The 16573-nt window shown below is 40.4% G+C and overlaps 1 protein-coding gene across 1 annotated transcript in view; it reads left to right on the plus strand.

Moving 5' to 3' along the window:
* Positions 1–16573, plus strand: part of kcnq1.2 (potassium voltage-gated channel, KQT-like subfamily, member 1.2) — a 164543-nt gene that overhangs the window by 27223 nt on the left and 120747 nt on the right. The window contains exons 11-14 of the mRNA XM_079346805.1: positions 389–410; positions 2157–2183; positions 3540–3593; positions 4281–4398. Of these exons, the coding sequence (XP_079202931.1) occupies positions 389–410; positions 2157–2183; positions 3540–3593; positions 4281–4398 (221 nt within the window). The remainder of the gene's footprint in view (positions 1–388; positions 411–2156; positions 2184–3539; positions 3594–4280; positions 4399–16573) is intronic.

A 16573-nucleotide genomic window follows, 5' to 3' on the forward strand; every position in this document is an offset into this window, starting at 1 on the left:
ACCCTGGATTTTCCTCTGGCTCAACTATAATGTTTAAAGCTAAAAATTGTTTTTCTGTTCTATTTGGTCCACACACTTTAATACTGCATACTGACATTATAGTTCACATTTAGAAAAGTGCCAGGTAAGTTCACATTTAGAAAAGTGCCAGGTACTTGAAGCTTCATTAAATCCTGTTCTTATTCTTATGTAAATAACTATTATAGTTAATATTGTACCTGCCAAACAGAAGTGTTTTTACATAATGTACAGACGAATGTTAGCTTGTTGACATTAGCAGCTAGCCCAAACATAACCTCACGGAGCACTTTGCATTGCTGTGGATTCTCAGTCATACTCTAAACTCTTTAAGCGTGAGTTATTGGTGAGCTAGTCCATGTTATCTCAGGTTATCCAGACAGAGGAAGCCGGTACATAGAATAGGAGGAGTTGTTAGGCTTAGGTTTCTGCTCTTCACACGGTAAACAGAGGCCCTGATCCTCTCAGACCAAAGATGGCTGCCAGGTGTCTTCAGTGGGACAGATGGAAGCCATTACATCTGCGCTTAGAGGTCATGATTACACGCTCTTAACTGCTTCACTTGTCCTCTTTGCTGTGCCACAAACCCTCGAACTGGGCTTGAGTGGAAAAACTTTAAATACGGGCTTTTCAAAGTTACAAGCTCACATTTCTTGTTGTATCATTTTGAAGAGTACCAATATTTCTGCATAGTGTTTTTTTTTTCTTCAGGCTGAAAATGTGTGGACCAAATGATTGTGTGGAAATCAGATAATCCAGTCCGATGTTTTTTTGCATTTCCTCCCATCTCTCTCACACATGAAAATACTGTAGACTTATAACTGTCTTATATAACTGTCATTTTTTCGATACAGGTCTCAGTTTAAAGTACATGATCAATGGCTGTTTTCTAAAGGGGGCAGGGGTTTCACTTCCTGTGTTAAAAGCCATCCCCTCTGATGGAATTGACCCAGACTGCAGGTTAATAAATGCACTTTATGAGTTTTTCCTGTCAAGGCGTGCCATCATAAAGAGAGCTGGAGAGGCTTTAAGGCAGACCATCAGAGAAGCAACCGCTTATGAGGGGAAAATGTGTTAAGTTTCCTGCCTAATTGGTTGGATCCATATAATGAAGCAGAGCATGTGTGCATGTGGAAAAAGCTATCAATGTAAAGGTCAAAGCCGTAAAAAAAAAATACATTTCATCCGTTATATATTTATATTTACGATTACAGGCAATAAATTGTAGATATTTAGTCTTTATAATTTCATGTTTCAAAAATGGAATCTTTGAAAATAAATGCACTTGTTGTGAGTTGACATGGCATAAACCATTTAAAAAGGTTGAAGCTGCTGTCACTAATGGTAATGTGGAGAGTTCAAAGTAGATTTTTCTGTTGGGGGGGGGGGGGGGGGGTTGTTAAGGTAAGCAATAGTAAGGTACTCCTTTTGTCTTTAAACCTGAAAGAGTTGAGTTAGAGAAGAGTTTTATAGGCCACTTTGGAGCAGCAGTGAGAAGTTTGGAGTAAATGGACTTGAGCTTGTATAGTTCTTTTCTAGTCTTCTGACGACTCAAAGCACTCTTACGCCACATGACACAGTTACACATTCACACTGACGGCAGAGGCTGCTATGTAGTGAGACCATCAGAAGTAACTCATTCCATTTATTCACATTCATACGCATTTATACACATTTATACACAGCTGAGGTGTGTCTTACCCAAGGACACAAATCGGACATGTAGCTGCAGGAGCTGGTGATCAAACCCTCAACCTTTTTGGTTGAGAGACGACCGACTCTACCAACTGAGCCACAGCTGCCCAAATATAGTTAGAGTTTTGATTTACAAAAGTGGCTGCCTCTTAAAAGGATAAAATCGCTGTGAGATCACTGATGGTTTTAGTTTGATTGTATTTGTTCTCTCAGCTGTTCCAAGTTTGAAAAACAATGATCTCTGTCTTGGAGGAGCACATTTGCTTCAGCTCTAGAAATTCAGATGAAATTGGTTATAATCTGATAAAATAGACTTTTCAATCTTTTCAATCGGAAAGTAAAAAGTTGATTACAACAGTTTGAATGATGGTGTACTTATACTGGTGCTGTTGTGTTGCCTTTCCATTTTGCTGTCCCTAACAGTATCTAACTTTTCTTTGCAGGAATTACCAGAATGTTCAGACAAACAGGTGAGTCTTATTTCTTATCACTGTTGAGGTGCACTAGATGAGATTCCACAGATTGGCTTACAGAGATGAAGCTTTCTGTCATAACTGTTCCCTTAAGCTTGCATCCCATCATTTATTTTGTTGATGAAGAAATAATCGCAAAATCTGTTATTCTTAATCCAAAGAGCTGCGTTCTTAACCAGGAGCACTGTCCTCTGGTTAAGCTATTTCTTATTTAAAAAACTGCTCTGGGTTAATCATTAACTAGCCTGGCTTTTTAATGTGGCCCAGACACTATTTTAATTAGACTCCCAGGCTGGCTGGGCCTTTGTCCCCAGCCGGACCAAACCAGAGCCAAGCACAGAGACTCAGACTCCGGTCATGGGCTGACCTGGCCTGTTTTCTTTACTGGGTGCCCTGCCAACACCACGGGTGAGAAACAGGGCTGGCCTGGGTACGAATGGACAGGGGCCGAGGGAACCGTGGGGACCTCAGCTGGGACAAAAAATGAGAGGGAGACAGGCGGGATGTGGAGGTGATAAGCAGCCATTGTGGAGCTCCAGTGGTCAGAAATAAACTGGTCATTGTTTGATTTAGTCAGTGTTCGGCTTATCGCTCCACTTATCTGTCTGGCTTTGACCACCTCTCTGTCTGTGAGAATCTCTCAATGGAGCCCCCCTTTCCCTCCCTCTCTTTCGCTCTCCACCACTGTCTGACTTGTACTGTTTCACTGCCGCTGTTCTCTCTCTCCCCCGACCAAGCACGTTTGCACTGATGCACCAGATAAACTACATTTTTTTTCTGTATATATAGCTGATAAGCCAGTTCTTGTCTGCAGTTGAGGCTAAAGATGGCTCTTGTTGGCTCTCGTTTTACCCCCTTCCCTCTCTCACTTTTCTCTTTCTCTCAATCCCTGTATCTGCTTCCTTCCGGATTGGACGAAGTCAAACAAACTCAGTGATGGAATACAAGAGAGGTTGAATGGGTTTAGCTTGAATTGGACTGGTTCATTCTGTTCCTGGACACAGATTTGCCTCCATTCTTTATCACAATGGAGGCCTGGTGGTTTGGAGGAGAGACTTGTCAAACTCAGACGTTGACAGTCTGACTGCAGGTCAAGACCCGGCTACACATGTTATTCTTTGCTGTTGTTTTTAGCAAAAACAGCAGCCAGCCGGCTGAACCATTCAACGCCAGCAATGCAATCTCTGTTCCCTCGCATAAACAGTCAAAAGACTTATTCTTTTCATTCTGAAATGTTTCTCTGACTATAGCTAAAATAGACATTCAACATCTTATAAGAAAAAGACCATTTAATTCAGTGATGTCTTTCTTTCTTTCTTTGTATTTGTTTTTTTTTCCCCCCGCTGGCATCAGGCCCTCCTCAGCATTCTTGGTCATCTTTCACTCTGAGCTGCCCTGGATCTCCAGGTATCTTTCTGCTTCTTTTAGTCCCCCTTCAGATATCTCATACTTACTATTGAATACACTGTGCACTCAGCATCAGTCTGTTTTTTTTTTTTTTTTTTTTGCCATTGATCCCATTCAAACGGAAGTGGGGGGGGGATCTTGTTTTTCTTTTTCTGAAGCTGTTCTCAATGGGGTTTTTTTCTTCTTCTAAGTTCCTTAATCATCTTTTTTGATCTGAAAAACAAGCAGGAAAATTAGTTTTTAAACAGCAGATTATTTTATGCTGGGATCACTTTTCAACTTTCTTATTAAAACAATAAGAAAAAATGCTGTAGAATGCAATACATTGTCTTGCCTTTGTTGTCAATGCCCTATGTTCAACAGACAAGAGTGCAAACTCAGCAAAGCTTTGCCCAAACATTCCTTAGACATGAACATAAAAGAACAACCACTTTCAATTCAGAAAACTAATCAAAACAGGTTTTGTTTGCTTCTTAGCCTCTTAGGGCTTACGTACTACACTTTTCAATGTACAATGAGAAAGTCTTTACTGTTTTATGAAAAAGCTCTTTATGCTGTTCGTAATTCCTCTCAATGCCAACTACCACTTTGATTCATGAAAAAAACAAATCTCATGTAAATAAATCAAGCAGAGCAGGTTGATAGGATTCCACGAATAATTATATCCCCATTCTCTGTCTTCTGCAGTCAGGAAGAATCTTGATCACAGCACCTCCATCAGCTTCTCCCGCGCTAACAGCATAACAGATGAGCTGGACTTCATGTGTGAGGACATGCCCCAGCCCGAGCTCAACGCTAAAACTCAGTAAGAGTCTTTAACATGTCCCTTCTCTCCTCTCGGCAGCCTCCATCACTCTCGAGTACATCACCCTGCACTGACCTCCATTCTCTCATCCATATAATACTGATTTGCCTCCTCGTCATTCTGCCGAGAGGCCTTTTGTGAGACGAGAGAGCCCCTCTAGCCGCTCTCTAAATGAAGCTGTTTTGTTGAACTCTCTCGAGGGTTAAAGAGACTCTCGAGGGCCCAGGCCATATCAGGTACACAGAGTTATAAAGGGGATTATCCCTTTAGTCTAGAGGGAAATGTCAAAGAAATCCCTCTCAATGGGTTGTTGGACATGTTAAGGTACCGGATGGCTTGTCACTACATGCCCTCATTGGATTGAGAATCAGCTGCTGCTGGTTACTGTGTGAATTGTGAATGACTTTGAATGGTTTTTCCTCGTAATGCGCTGCAGCAGAGCATGCTAATGGCAACTCTAAAAGCAATGAAATCCTCATTGTTTCTATATTAACTCATGTGTTGTTTTATCAGACCAACAGACTGGCACTGTGAGCTGTTTTCAAACGTTTTCTCAGTACTCTGTGTTCACATAGAGGCAGAGTAAACAGGCTAATTTAGACTGCTAGAGTTGCTTTTCCTCTGAGTCATGTAGCATCATTTCATTTAGATTAGGTGATTAAAAGCAGGTAATAGACATTCAGACAGTCATAAATGCAGGAATGGTGATGTTTCAATAGATTATTGGCTTTAGATTAGCCAATTAATTGGTGGGGCTCGACTTTGTTTGTAACACAAGTGTTGTGTATTTCATCAGAATTTGGATTAACAGAGTTATTTTTATTATGGATTTTTCCCCTGATTACTTTTGTGGAAACTTTCTACTTCCTTTTACATTTATATTATATTTTATGGCAGTGAGGTAAAATTTATTTTACAATCATTTTTTTTCAATGTTTCAATATTATTGCTTAGAGTTGCAAGTACTTTAAATAACTGCTTAGAAAAGTCCAGCATCTTTGTTCCTCCAATCCCTCAGTCGATTAAGTCTCTAGTTTTCAGCTTGTCCCATTCCTTCTACTTTCTCCTCTCCTTGCACTCCTGAAAACAAAACAAAAAAGTGTAGTCCACCTTTTGTCCAGGGGAACACAGAGTCCTTACCATGTAGGGTGAAAAGCAGACTAGCTTCCCCCCCTGATTTCCAGGTTTAGATCCAAATATCTGAAAGGTGATAGAATGCTCTTCACCTTCAGAGGGTCACTTGGTCTCTTTATTTTCATAAAAATATGAAGAGAATCATTTTTAGCAGTAAAATGAGACTTATGAGGAGCAGACACGTTTTCTCTCTTGCAGTCTTTTGACCTGCCCCTTCGTGGCATCGGTCCAGGACTCTTTCTCTGCACAGCACTTGAATTCCAAAAGGTACTGTACCGGCTCTCTCCCTTTTCTTCTTCTATTTCCTATTTTCTCTTTTTCTCTATCTCCATCCTTCCATCCTCACTGATCTCGTCTGCTGGCCATAGATTATGTGATCTGACAACATAGAAACCATAAAGCCACTGCTAAAAGCTCTTCCTTTAACTTTTTCTTTCTTTTCATTTGAACAACCTCTGCATCCTCTGAAAATTTTGACTATGATTTCACAACACTGGTTGTGCAATTTGTTTTTTTTTAGTTATTGGTGGTTTGGACTTCATAGGTCCACACTTCATAGTAACATAAAGTGTAGTGACAGGTAGCTGATTTTTATTATTTGAACGATCTATATGTAACTGATATGTAGCCCTTAAAACTTGTACTGACTCCATAGAGTTGATTTGCAGGCAGGTTGCCATGTCACAGACAAGGAAGCTTCAGTGTTTAGCCAGCTCTACACAGGTCTTGAAACCTTTCTGCGTTCTAACCGCTGTCTATTTTTTTATTTTAAATGCAGAGGCTCTACCTGAAGTCAGGTAGAATCAGTTATATCTGAATCAGTTTGCTAGCTAGCTTTCATCGCTGCAACACCTTTTGATTCGCTGTTTGCCTGGCAGACCGGGTGCACATCCAAAACGACACCTTAAAACCACCTATCTTCTCTGGTCAAAACAAATACAGACCCGCACACAAGCCAGCACTTCAACATAGCATGTTTCCTTTATGTCCGTTAACATTGTAAGGTTAAGATTTAATTCAGCAGGTATCTTACATATTGCTCCTTTAAACCGAATCTTTACTGTTATTGAACGTCTCAGCTATTTTACTTTACATGCTGTACATCATCAAAATCATGGTAAAGAGAGAAAAGGAGGGCATACATAGATTTGATGTGTGTTCGTGTTTGGACATTTGAAAGTGAACCCTGATGGCAGGAGAAAATAGTTTGCATAGTTTGAAGATAATACATGTCATTATTACCGTCAGAGACAGTGAGACCCAAAGTGCCCCTTAAGTGGCAATGAGAATTCTATAAAATGTTCAGGTATGAGCTTGTTAGCGAAGAACATGTTGGAAAAAAGCAAACAAAAAAAACCCCACTTGCTAAGTCTAGGACAGATGCTGTTTTCCAAACACAAGATAGCACTTCTCTTTTTTAGCATGCTGGTATCTTGAATGTATAATACGCCATAAACAGCCCCATGTGTGTTAAAGTGGAATCTTCTCCATGTCATTTCTGTGATAAATAAAACCTTTTCTTCTGCAGGATTGTATCTAACCCAGTCAATAACAGCTGCAGCATGTGGTCTCTTTTTCTGCCAGTAAATGAATATTCATGTCCCAGGAATAATATTTAGAACATTAGAACTCTCTTTTTTACTCTCATGGAAACAGTTTTTAATTAAACTTTTTAGTGCATGTGTTTGGCATGGATGCATGTTCTTGAGGGTGTGGGACCACTGGCTGTAAATGCCTATGTGTGTGTGTGTGTGTGAGCAAGTCTTCCAGCTGCAGACACTCAGTGTCTATTTGTATCCTTTGCACGGCTTCTGTGCCCACAACTCTGCCCTAACAGCCAAGCTGAGATTTGGGCCATGCTGGGTGCTTTCCCATAACAGCTGGTTTGTTTTGCCTGTGGTGTCACGCTACCAGGGACAGCACTGTCATTTGGCATCCTTATCTTGATTTCAGCAGACAGTTACCACATCCACCCATTCTGCCTGAGGCAACTTGCACGCATAGTCACACACACACACACACACACTGTCAGTTTTTCAGATTTGGAGTTCCTCCATTAACCCCAAGCCTGACCATCACTTTGACAGAAGTTGATACAGCTGATCTTTTTATTTCATTTTGTTTTTTGACATTTCTGGCACCTTTTTTTCCTCTCTATCTCTGAGACATCGTGGGCTGGAACATTTCACTGTTTGCTTTTACTTTTCAGAAGCAGACTGTACTTGTGTGCGTGTGTGTGTGTGTGCATGTGTGCATGTGTGTGTGTGTGTGTGTGTGTGTGTGTGTGTGTGTGTGTGTGTGTGTGTGTGTGTGTGTGCGTGCGAGAGACAGAGGCATCAGTACAGCTGAATGTGACGTCTTTGGGCTTCTGAAGAGGAAGTGGTAGAGGGCAGTGTCCGCACGCAATCATCTCCTTTTGCTACGCTGAAAACACACACACACACACACACACACACACACACACACACACACACACACACACACACACACACTTTTCTTCTCTGAGTAGATGCACCTTTTTATTGCTGTGTTTTTGTATTAATACCAGATTATGGTTCGTGGGATTTTGTGAAATATCTTAAAAGAGAAAAATGTCAAAAAGCACAACCACTTGATCCACCACAGTTCTCTCCTCGTTACTGTAAACACTATTTCTTCCTCTGTGTAAACAAGGACTGATTTTGCTGTGATTTCTTTCCTTGTTGTGTGTGTGTGAGGATTAAACTTTCTATGATTTACCGGTTGACTGACAACTGAAACCATAACAAACCACTGCCAGGCTCACTGATATGAAATCCCTCCTCGCAGATACCCTCTTTACCCTCTTTGAGAATGAATAAATGTTTCTCAGTAAACTTCTTAGGCCTCAAACAGAGGAAGGCCTTGTTTAGGTGATTGTGTGCTATCTGTTATACTCAGCCTGCCCTATGTTGTAATACTCCTTTTCTCCCACAATTCTTCATATAAGTGTATCACCTGTCTTCCTCTCTTTTTTTCCCCCAGAAGACAAAAACAAAAAGTTCAGTAGTTTCTGTCATCTTGTGACCTGAGGCAGTCGCCCCTTCCTCCTGCTGGGTGTGCCCAGCTTCTCCTCCCTCCTCCTCCTCCTCCTCTCAGACCTGTAAAAGCCTGCATGGGCCACCTGCAGGCAGCTCTTTAATTAGTTCCCCTCTTACAAGCTAGCCGGAGATAAACAATGAAAAGCCACTGCAGCGCCACAGGAAGGGGTCGCAGGCAGAGAGACACATGCATCACGGCCTGTCCTCTTCAAGTAGGGGCCTCTCTCTGCTGAGCAACTGGCGTCTTTTGTGCAGAGCTCTGAACAAATTGACTTTTTGTGTGTGCGGCCTCTGTACGCCTGTCTCCAGCACTGTACTCTTGTATTGATGACACAGAGGGGTGTTTCAAACATATGGTATTTGGTTCGGAGGAATAAAATGCATTCACGGTTTCTGTCACAGGAGTCTTTTTAAACCTCAAGAATTGTCACTTTGAAAGATGTTTGTGATATAAATCCAACCCCTCTCCTCGGCAGCTTTCACCCTCTTTTATTCAACTCTGCGCTCCAGAACATGTGCTGACCAAGACGTTATTTTATGGGGCTTTATGCGAGATTCAACAGTGAGTGTAATGTGAACATATCCAATAAATCCTTGTGATATTTTTGGCTTTACTGCCAAGCATTAGAATGACAAACCAGACCGAGGGCCCCACTTTGGGCACATGCAGCAGACACAAATGCACACAGTCTTATGCACACAGACAAACGGATGGGGTAAGATCAGTGGCCTCTTGCCCTGCAGCTAGGAAAAAAGCTGTGCGGCTTCTGCAGCTTCATGAAAATAGTGAAAGAAAAGAACAAGTTTGCCCTGGTTTTTTCCCCATTTCTAGAGCCGAAAAAAAGACAGAAAATAGTCTTGGAGCAGTAAAACAGCCACATGCACATATATCATATCCTGGGGACAGAAGAGTTGTGCCTGCAAGCTCTCAGTAGTTAATCTCATTGACAGAGAAACTCTTACTTTTCATGTGGTAACTTTTTACTTGCATGGTCATTTTAGAAAAAGTTTAATTAAGCTGATTTTTAGAATATTAAACCAGCTTAAATGCTTCTTGCAATCTGACTGTACAGTTCTATACAGGTAAAAGCAGGATGAATTAGTATGGAAGTAAAATCCTCTCTGTATGTATTCTTACTGACAGACTTTAAGTCAACTTGTTATCCACTTAATTTAAAAGTTGTCTTGGTGAAAAGAAGGAACACCATCACATTTGTTTTGATGGGTTTTTTTTCACTTGCATTTTAGCCACATATGTACTTGGGATAGGGTGACCATATTTTCAACCTCCACTGCAAACCCCCATGTATCGATCCACAGATGGGTGACCTGTACTGATCACACAAGGTGGCAGGTAAAGGTGCCCTCCTGAGCATTATGTCTCACTGAAGTAGATGGTAACGGTGCTACTCCCAGCCTTTCCCCCCCCCATTTGTTTACCTTGTATGTGTGTGTTTGTGCAGCTTCAGTAGTGAATCTAAAAATCTGGAAAATTCTGGCTTACTTATCTTCTCCCCATCTCTTTGTAACTGAGGTATAAGTGTCTATACCAACACAAACATTTGAAGAAAAATGATAACGAACAAAGAAAATTAACACAGGAAATTACTGTTTTGAAAACATGACTCCCTAAGCAACGCTGTGATGTCACAGCTACTTTGTCATTTGTTTCAGGTCAAGGCAATAACAAAGCAAACTTTAGAGTTTGTTTTGAGAAGACCTGAGTGCTGTGAACAATAACTCTACATTCATAATACGTGTTTTTGTTAGTTTTCTTCAAAATTAAATTGCTTCTTGCAGCACTTTCAGCTGCTTGGATTGTTTTCATTTCATTTCGGTTCTCTTCACAGATTGCGGCATACACTGACGGTAATCACACAAGCCTACATTATTATGTAAAGTTATATTATAATCAAGTACAGGAAGCCTGAGGATATATATGTCAACTTTAAAAGAGTAAAATTAAGCAAACTGATTTGAAACTCTTCGAAACACAATTCGAACGCTAAAGAATCAAAGATTCATACAAAGTTCAGATCGTCATTAATGGTAGATACAGTTTTAAGCAGCAAGTCAATAGATATTAAATTAAACCCAAAACTCTGGTGTAATTCAAAACAAACAGCGACAAAAATAAACACAGAATACTTTTGTGGGGAACACTGATAAGGTACAAGCATAACTGGTTGATTGAGGCATACAACTGCAGGGCTGTAATTCAGAGTGAACTCAGTGTGCACCAAACAGACCCGAAAATAGCGAAAAGGAAGTTAAACTTTTCTCACCATGAATTTTGTGAGAATTTTCCACAACACTGATGAGTAGTAGTAGAAGTCATAGTAGTGGTAATAGTAGTGTTAGTAGTAAATAGAAGCTGTAAAAGCATTAATATTAGTAGTTGTGGTAGTAACTGTCAGAGTAGTTGTATGAGTAGTGGCAGTAGGAGTCATTGTGTTAGTGAGTAGTAGCAGTAGTAATATAGAAAGGTAATAATAGTTGTAGGATGATAGTGATTGTTGTTATTATAGCAGCAGTAGCTGTACTAGTTGTAGTAGTTACGTGATTGTTGATGTGATTTACTCCGGTAGCTGTAGTTATGTTAGCTGTAGCATGGAGGGAGGATGAGCTGTTCTGTTGGAATAAAAACATGACTGTATGACTGTTCATGTAGTATAGATGTAGATAAAGTAGTTGTAGTAGTTGCTGTTGCAGTTCTCAACCTGTAGTTGTAGTTCTAATTGTTGTGGTAGCAGTAGTCATATTGTTGCTACAGTGGTACTAGTTCATGTGGTGTCCTATTTGTTGTAAAAGCTGTAGTACTTATTATGGTAATATTGTTGTTATATTGTAGTAATAAATATGTTTGTAGTTTTGTAGGATTAAACCCAGTGGTCATAAGTGTACATTTGTTACTGTACATGTAATAGTAGTTTTATGTATACAGTAATAATAGTAGTTAAAGTGTGCTAAATGTGTTGTAAAACAATCAAGACAAGCTATCACAAGACATAAACAGTCAGGATAGCTGCAGCACTGAGGTAGTTTTTATTGGAGTATTGGAGTTAGAGGAGGGGTTATTATTGTAGAATTAGGCATAGTGGTTGTTGTAGTTGTGGTAATGTTATTAAAACAACTTTAACATGACCATCACTTTTTGTGTTGTCCAGCTGACTTCACAGTAGTCCCGTCCTGAGGACTTGGGAGATATCAAAGTGAGACCCAGCTGAGGCGTTTGTCTTGGAGGGTGCCCAGACGTGCTATAGATGCTCCCCTGTCTCTTAGAGGTGTGTCTCCCTCCCTGCTCCAATACAAAGGGCACCTGTATAAATACACTTTGTCATCTTTCAATGTGTTTCTCTCCTCCTCCTCCTGTGCAGGGCTCATGTTCTTCTTCTCTCCTCTTAGTAAAAACAGTAGTCTGCAGCAGCACCTGAGTGGCCTGTTTGTTCAGCCAATCCTAATCCTACAAGCCTTCCACATCTCTCATGTCCACCATTTTTCTTTTCCTGCCCCACTCTCTGGGCTTTCGTGCTCTCCGGTTTTCAAACATACCAGCCGTGCAGTTTGATGTGGGCCGGGGGGGGTTTATTCAGGTGTGGCAGCCGGTGCTTCCACCGCCCAGTCTCTGATGTGTCGTCCATCGACGACCAGGTGCCTGAGCTGCATCTGAGAGTCCAGTGTTCCGGGGCCCCGAAGATGAATAAAGGGCCTGTTGATGGAGCTCGTCTGTGGGGCCCTGCGGTTTCTCCCCTCTTACACGCAGGAGCAGGGATGTGGGCGTTCACCTGCTGGAGAGGTGAAGGGTTGACTAGGCCCCACGCTTGGACTGCAGGGAAACGTAAAATACGGCGGATGCATTTGTGTGTGTCCTTGTGTCCTCCACCCTGGCGATGTGCCGACCCCATCTGTCTGAATGAACACCTCTGTGTATGTCTCAGCAGAGGTTGGTCTGGGTCAGCACAGAAGAACTGGCTCAAATTTGCTGCCTGGCGTTTCATCAAGGACGCAGGCTTTAATCCCTCTGAGGTTGAAGGTTTTGGGTGTATTTTCTTAGTAGGTGTGATAGGTCTAAAATTTCCCCTCACTTTGTTTTAGATAGAAAGAGGATGGTTATTAATATAGTGCGAACATTAATGTATATCGGTCGGCTTGAATTGCATTAAAATATGCATTTAACACCCAATTTTAGAAGAGGAATGGTATCAGCTCTCCAAGGAAAGCTCCAGACGCTGAATAACTTTGGTGACAGGTTTATCTTCAGCTTGATGTAAAGGAATTTCAACACTTGTAATTCTCTTTGTACATCTACACAGGCTCTCTGCAGATCTTGAAACGTCTCTTGTAGTCAACAAACACTCGCCGTAAAAAGTAGATTTCATTTTTCAGTTTTCCTATTTTTATTTTTTTCCTAACCGTAAATGTTTGGATGCTAGAACAGTTCTCTCTGTGTGTGTGTGTGTGTGCGCGTGTGTGTGTGTGTGTGTGTGTGTGTGTGTGTGTGTGTGTTTGACTATTTTTGGGGGTGAAGTTGGTTGTTGTGTGGCCAAGATTTACCGATAACTTTCCCTTTCTGTGATTTTATGTCACGCAACTGTTTAAAAGACTTGTTTGTTTTTATTTTTATGATTATTATTGTTTATTATTATGAAAGCTAATGATTGTGCTACTTGGGAAGTGTCGAAAAATTGTTGGAAACAAATTATGATTGGTCTGATACTGCAAAAGGAGTCTCTAATAGTAATTTGCATTTGCGTATGAGTGGTTTGTGCATGTGACCGATTTGTGGAGGCGTAACCTCGAGGCCAGCAGCCTCGACCTGACACTCCTTTCCCATGTCGTCTTCCATTTTCTCTCTCTCTCTCTCTCTCTCTCTCTCTCTCTCCTCCTTCTGCCTCTATTCCCTGGCCTGTCTCTAAAATTGGGGCAGAAAAATACAAAAAATTGACCTTGAGAAGAAAATTGTTTGTTTTTTTTGTGACAAACTTTTCTTACATTTATTTTTAACAAAGAATGCAGGTGTACATTTCACAGAAGCAAGAGAAAAGAGAAAAGATAACAAAATAGTGTCACAAACCTGCACATATACGTTACATTTTCCTTCAACCCTCAAGCCTCCCCTTCCCCTTAGGTCTTTCTCTAAAATGGACAGTCCAAGAAATCTGATTTACATTGAGTCAGGAGTGGTGAGTTTGTACATCATTATTAGTGTTAGATATAATTAATTAAAATACATTTTTTATAAAGAATAACAAAATAATGTTGAATTATTAAGAGAGACTTCACTCTTTTTTTTTTTTTCCGACCATAACCGGACCAGCCTGGTTCATCTGAATGACACAAAGATCCATAGTTAGAAAAGTCTCTGTCTTTATGAACATTACCTAAACCCTGATCTTGCTATGGAAAATCAGGACTCAAACAATGCAACACAGCTGAGTTACCTTGTCACGAGTTTGTTTGAATATAACTTCTCAGAATGAAAAAAGTCGATGCTTTCTGTGAAACTGTCATCATGAGAACTCTTCTTTAAACTCTAGGAAGCAGGAGGAAGGCAACAGACTATCACCCACGAGCTGCCTTTATTACACCACCGTCACCAGACTGACTGTAGTTTTGCACGAGTGTTGGTGACACCCACAGATGCACATTTTACAGTTCCACCACAGAAAGTACTCTGGAATGTGTGACCCTGTCTTCGCTTCGTAGAGAAACGCGACCACATTGTTTGTGTGGTTTCGTTTCTGATTAGATGAGTTTATCTTCAACATGACATCTTGGCTGTTCGAAGAAAAAGATAGACAATACATTACAGGAAGGAAAGAAAGAAACTTCTCATGTTCTAGTTTATTTCTTTACTCACAGAAAAAGAGGCAGTCTGCGGGCAACAAGTCAGACTTAAAAATGCCTCCGCAGCCTGATTCTCTAAAAGCCGCTGAGTGACTGAAAAGCTATAAGTCAGGGAGAGGGGACAGGTCAATTTTGGCCATGCATCAAATCAATCCACTCTATGCCACAAAACCTGCACACACACACACACACAATTTTCTCCTCCTTCCAGAGTACTTTTTCCACCGCTGTGACTATAGAGCCCAGGTCATAATGAAGGACCCCCCAGGGAGCATGGCAGGGACTAATAACTCCCTTAATAAGTCTCTTTTAGTGCTGAAAGGCAGGTCTCTTTGTACTGCAAGTGTATATGTGCTGTAAAGCCTTTTCCAGCTCACTACTGTAATTTTATGGCTATGTTTTATCTTTTTCTTGTAAAGCGGAAGTCATTATGTGTGTGTGTGTGTGTGTGTGTGTGTGTGTGTGTGTGTGTGTGTGTGTGTGTGTGTGTGTGTGTGTGTGTGTGTGTGTGTGTGTGTGTGTGCGTGTGTGTGTGTGTGTGTGTGGGTGTGTGTGTGTGTGTGGCAGGCTGTCTCAAATTCAGGCCATGGAAAATAGTAAAAATGAGTCAAGTTAAACTACATATCTTTGATGACCTGTTTATGGTCTTATAAGAAAATGTGAAAATGAAATAAAGACTTCAAGAGCGTGAGTTGAAAATAAGCATAAGACCAAATCTGATCCGGTCGGAGAAGATTCAGAGGTAACAGAGGAGATAATGTTGTTTCACTGTTACATGATGAAGTATTATACTGTTTATAACTGCAAGAGTCCTTCATCTACTGTTATGAGTGAAAACCAGAATGTGGAGAAGACGTAAACTGAGAGATCAAAGGTCATAGCTGCTACCTAAAAGGGTTACAAAAAAAACGTGATTTTTTTTCGACAGCTTGAATGATTTGAAAACAGTGAAACTGTACAATAATTCACATAGAGTTTAAGAAATTAGGAATTGTTCTGGTCATAGATGGATTATTTATTTACCGTCGTGTTGTCTGTCTTTTATTTTGTACACTTTGAATATAGGAAAGGACCGGAGTGATGTAGTGAAATGAAGCTTCCCTTTAAGCACTTTAAACAGTTGTATCAGAGCTGTGAGGCTTTAATAAGTCATTATATAGAGCAGGTACGTTGGTTGATTAATTTTAAAATAAGCATGTGGACTAGGAAAATATAAAGCCTCTTTTTATTGATGATAGTTTGAGTCGTGTTAAGTACACTTTTTGTTTTTTGGGGGGGGTTTTTGTTTACAGCTGTAACAAAGATCGGGCTTGTTTTACAATCATTAATTTTTTTATGTTGACAAATTATAATCAGAATGTGTCTTGAGTAGATGTTAAATAAATGTTCTTTTATTATTTACTTCATGAATTGATGTGAAGCTGGAACATTACAGTGTTACAGATTAAGTTTCCTGAGGTGTCTTCAGGCTATCAAAGTGTTACAGCATCAGAGAAATCAATACACTCAACAATCAGTTTAACACTATAAAAAGAAATATGGACCACCAGGAATTCTTCACGGCAGTTAAAAATAAAGCCTAACATATCGTAAATCTAAAATTTGAAATACTTAAAAAAAAAAAAAAAAAAAAAAAAATGTAATCATACTAACGGGGGTGGAGGGTCATATTTGGGGAGCAGTTATTACATAAGCGTGAGAAATAATTACTACAAATATCATAAATATGGAATAAATAAGATACAACTGCAGGAGGTCGGGAGTATTTCAAACAAAGGGTTTTGAATCCTGAAGTTACACTCTAAAGCACACCAGGTGTCTTTGTGAATTCATGACAAAGTCCTGTGGAACTCTCTCGACTCTTGTGTTCAGTTACATTTTAAAATGATCATATGCATACCATTTTATCTATGATTAATTTGTTCGTAATAACGACCTTACATAATACAGAACTATTGCAGCGTTCAAAAGTCAAATGTCAGCAGTTCTGCCATGTGGAGGAGGGGAGCAGGCGAGTGAATGACAATCCCCTCTGTGACCAGCAGGCTGTGCTGAAGCAACATCACTCCTCCTCTGCTCACTGACAGGCCGGCCACGATCCCTGGATCCTCTTTTTTTAATATATATATTTGAGT

Source organism: Symphodus melops, assembly GCF_947650265.1.
Source record: "Symphodus melops genome assembly, chromosome: 6".
Taxonomy (NCBI): Eukaryota; Metazoa; Chordata; class Actinopteri; order Labriformes; family Labridae; genus Symphodus; species Symphodus melops.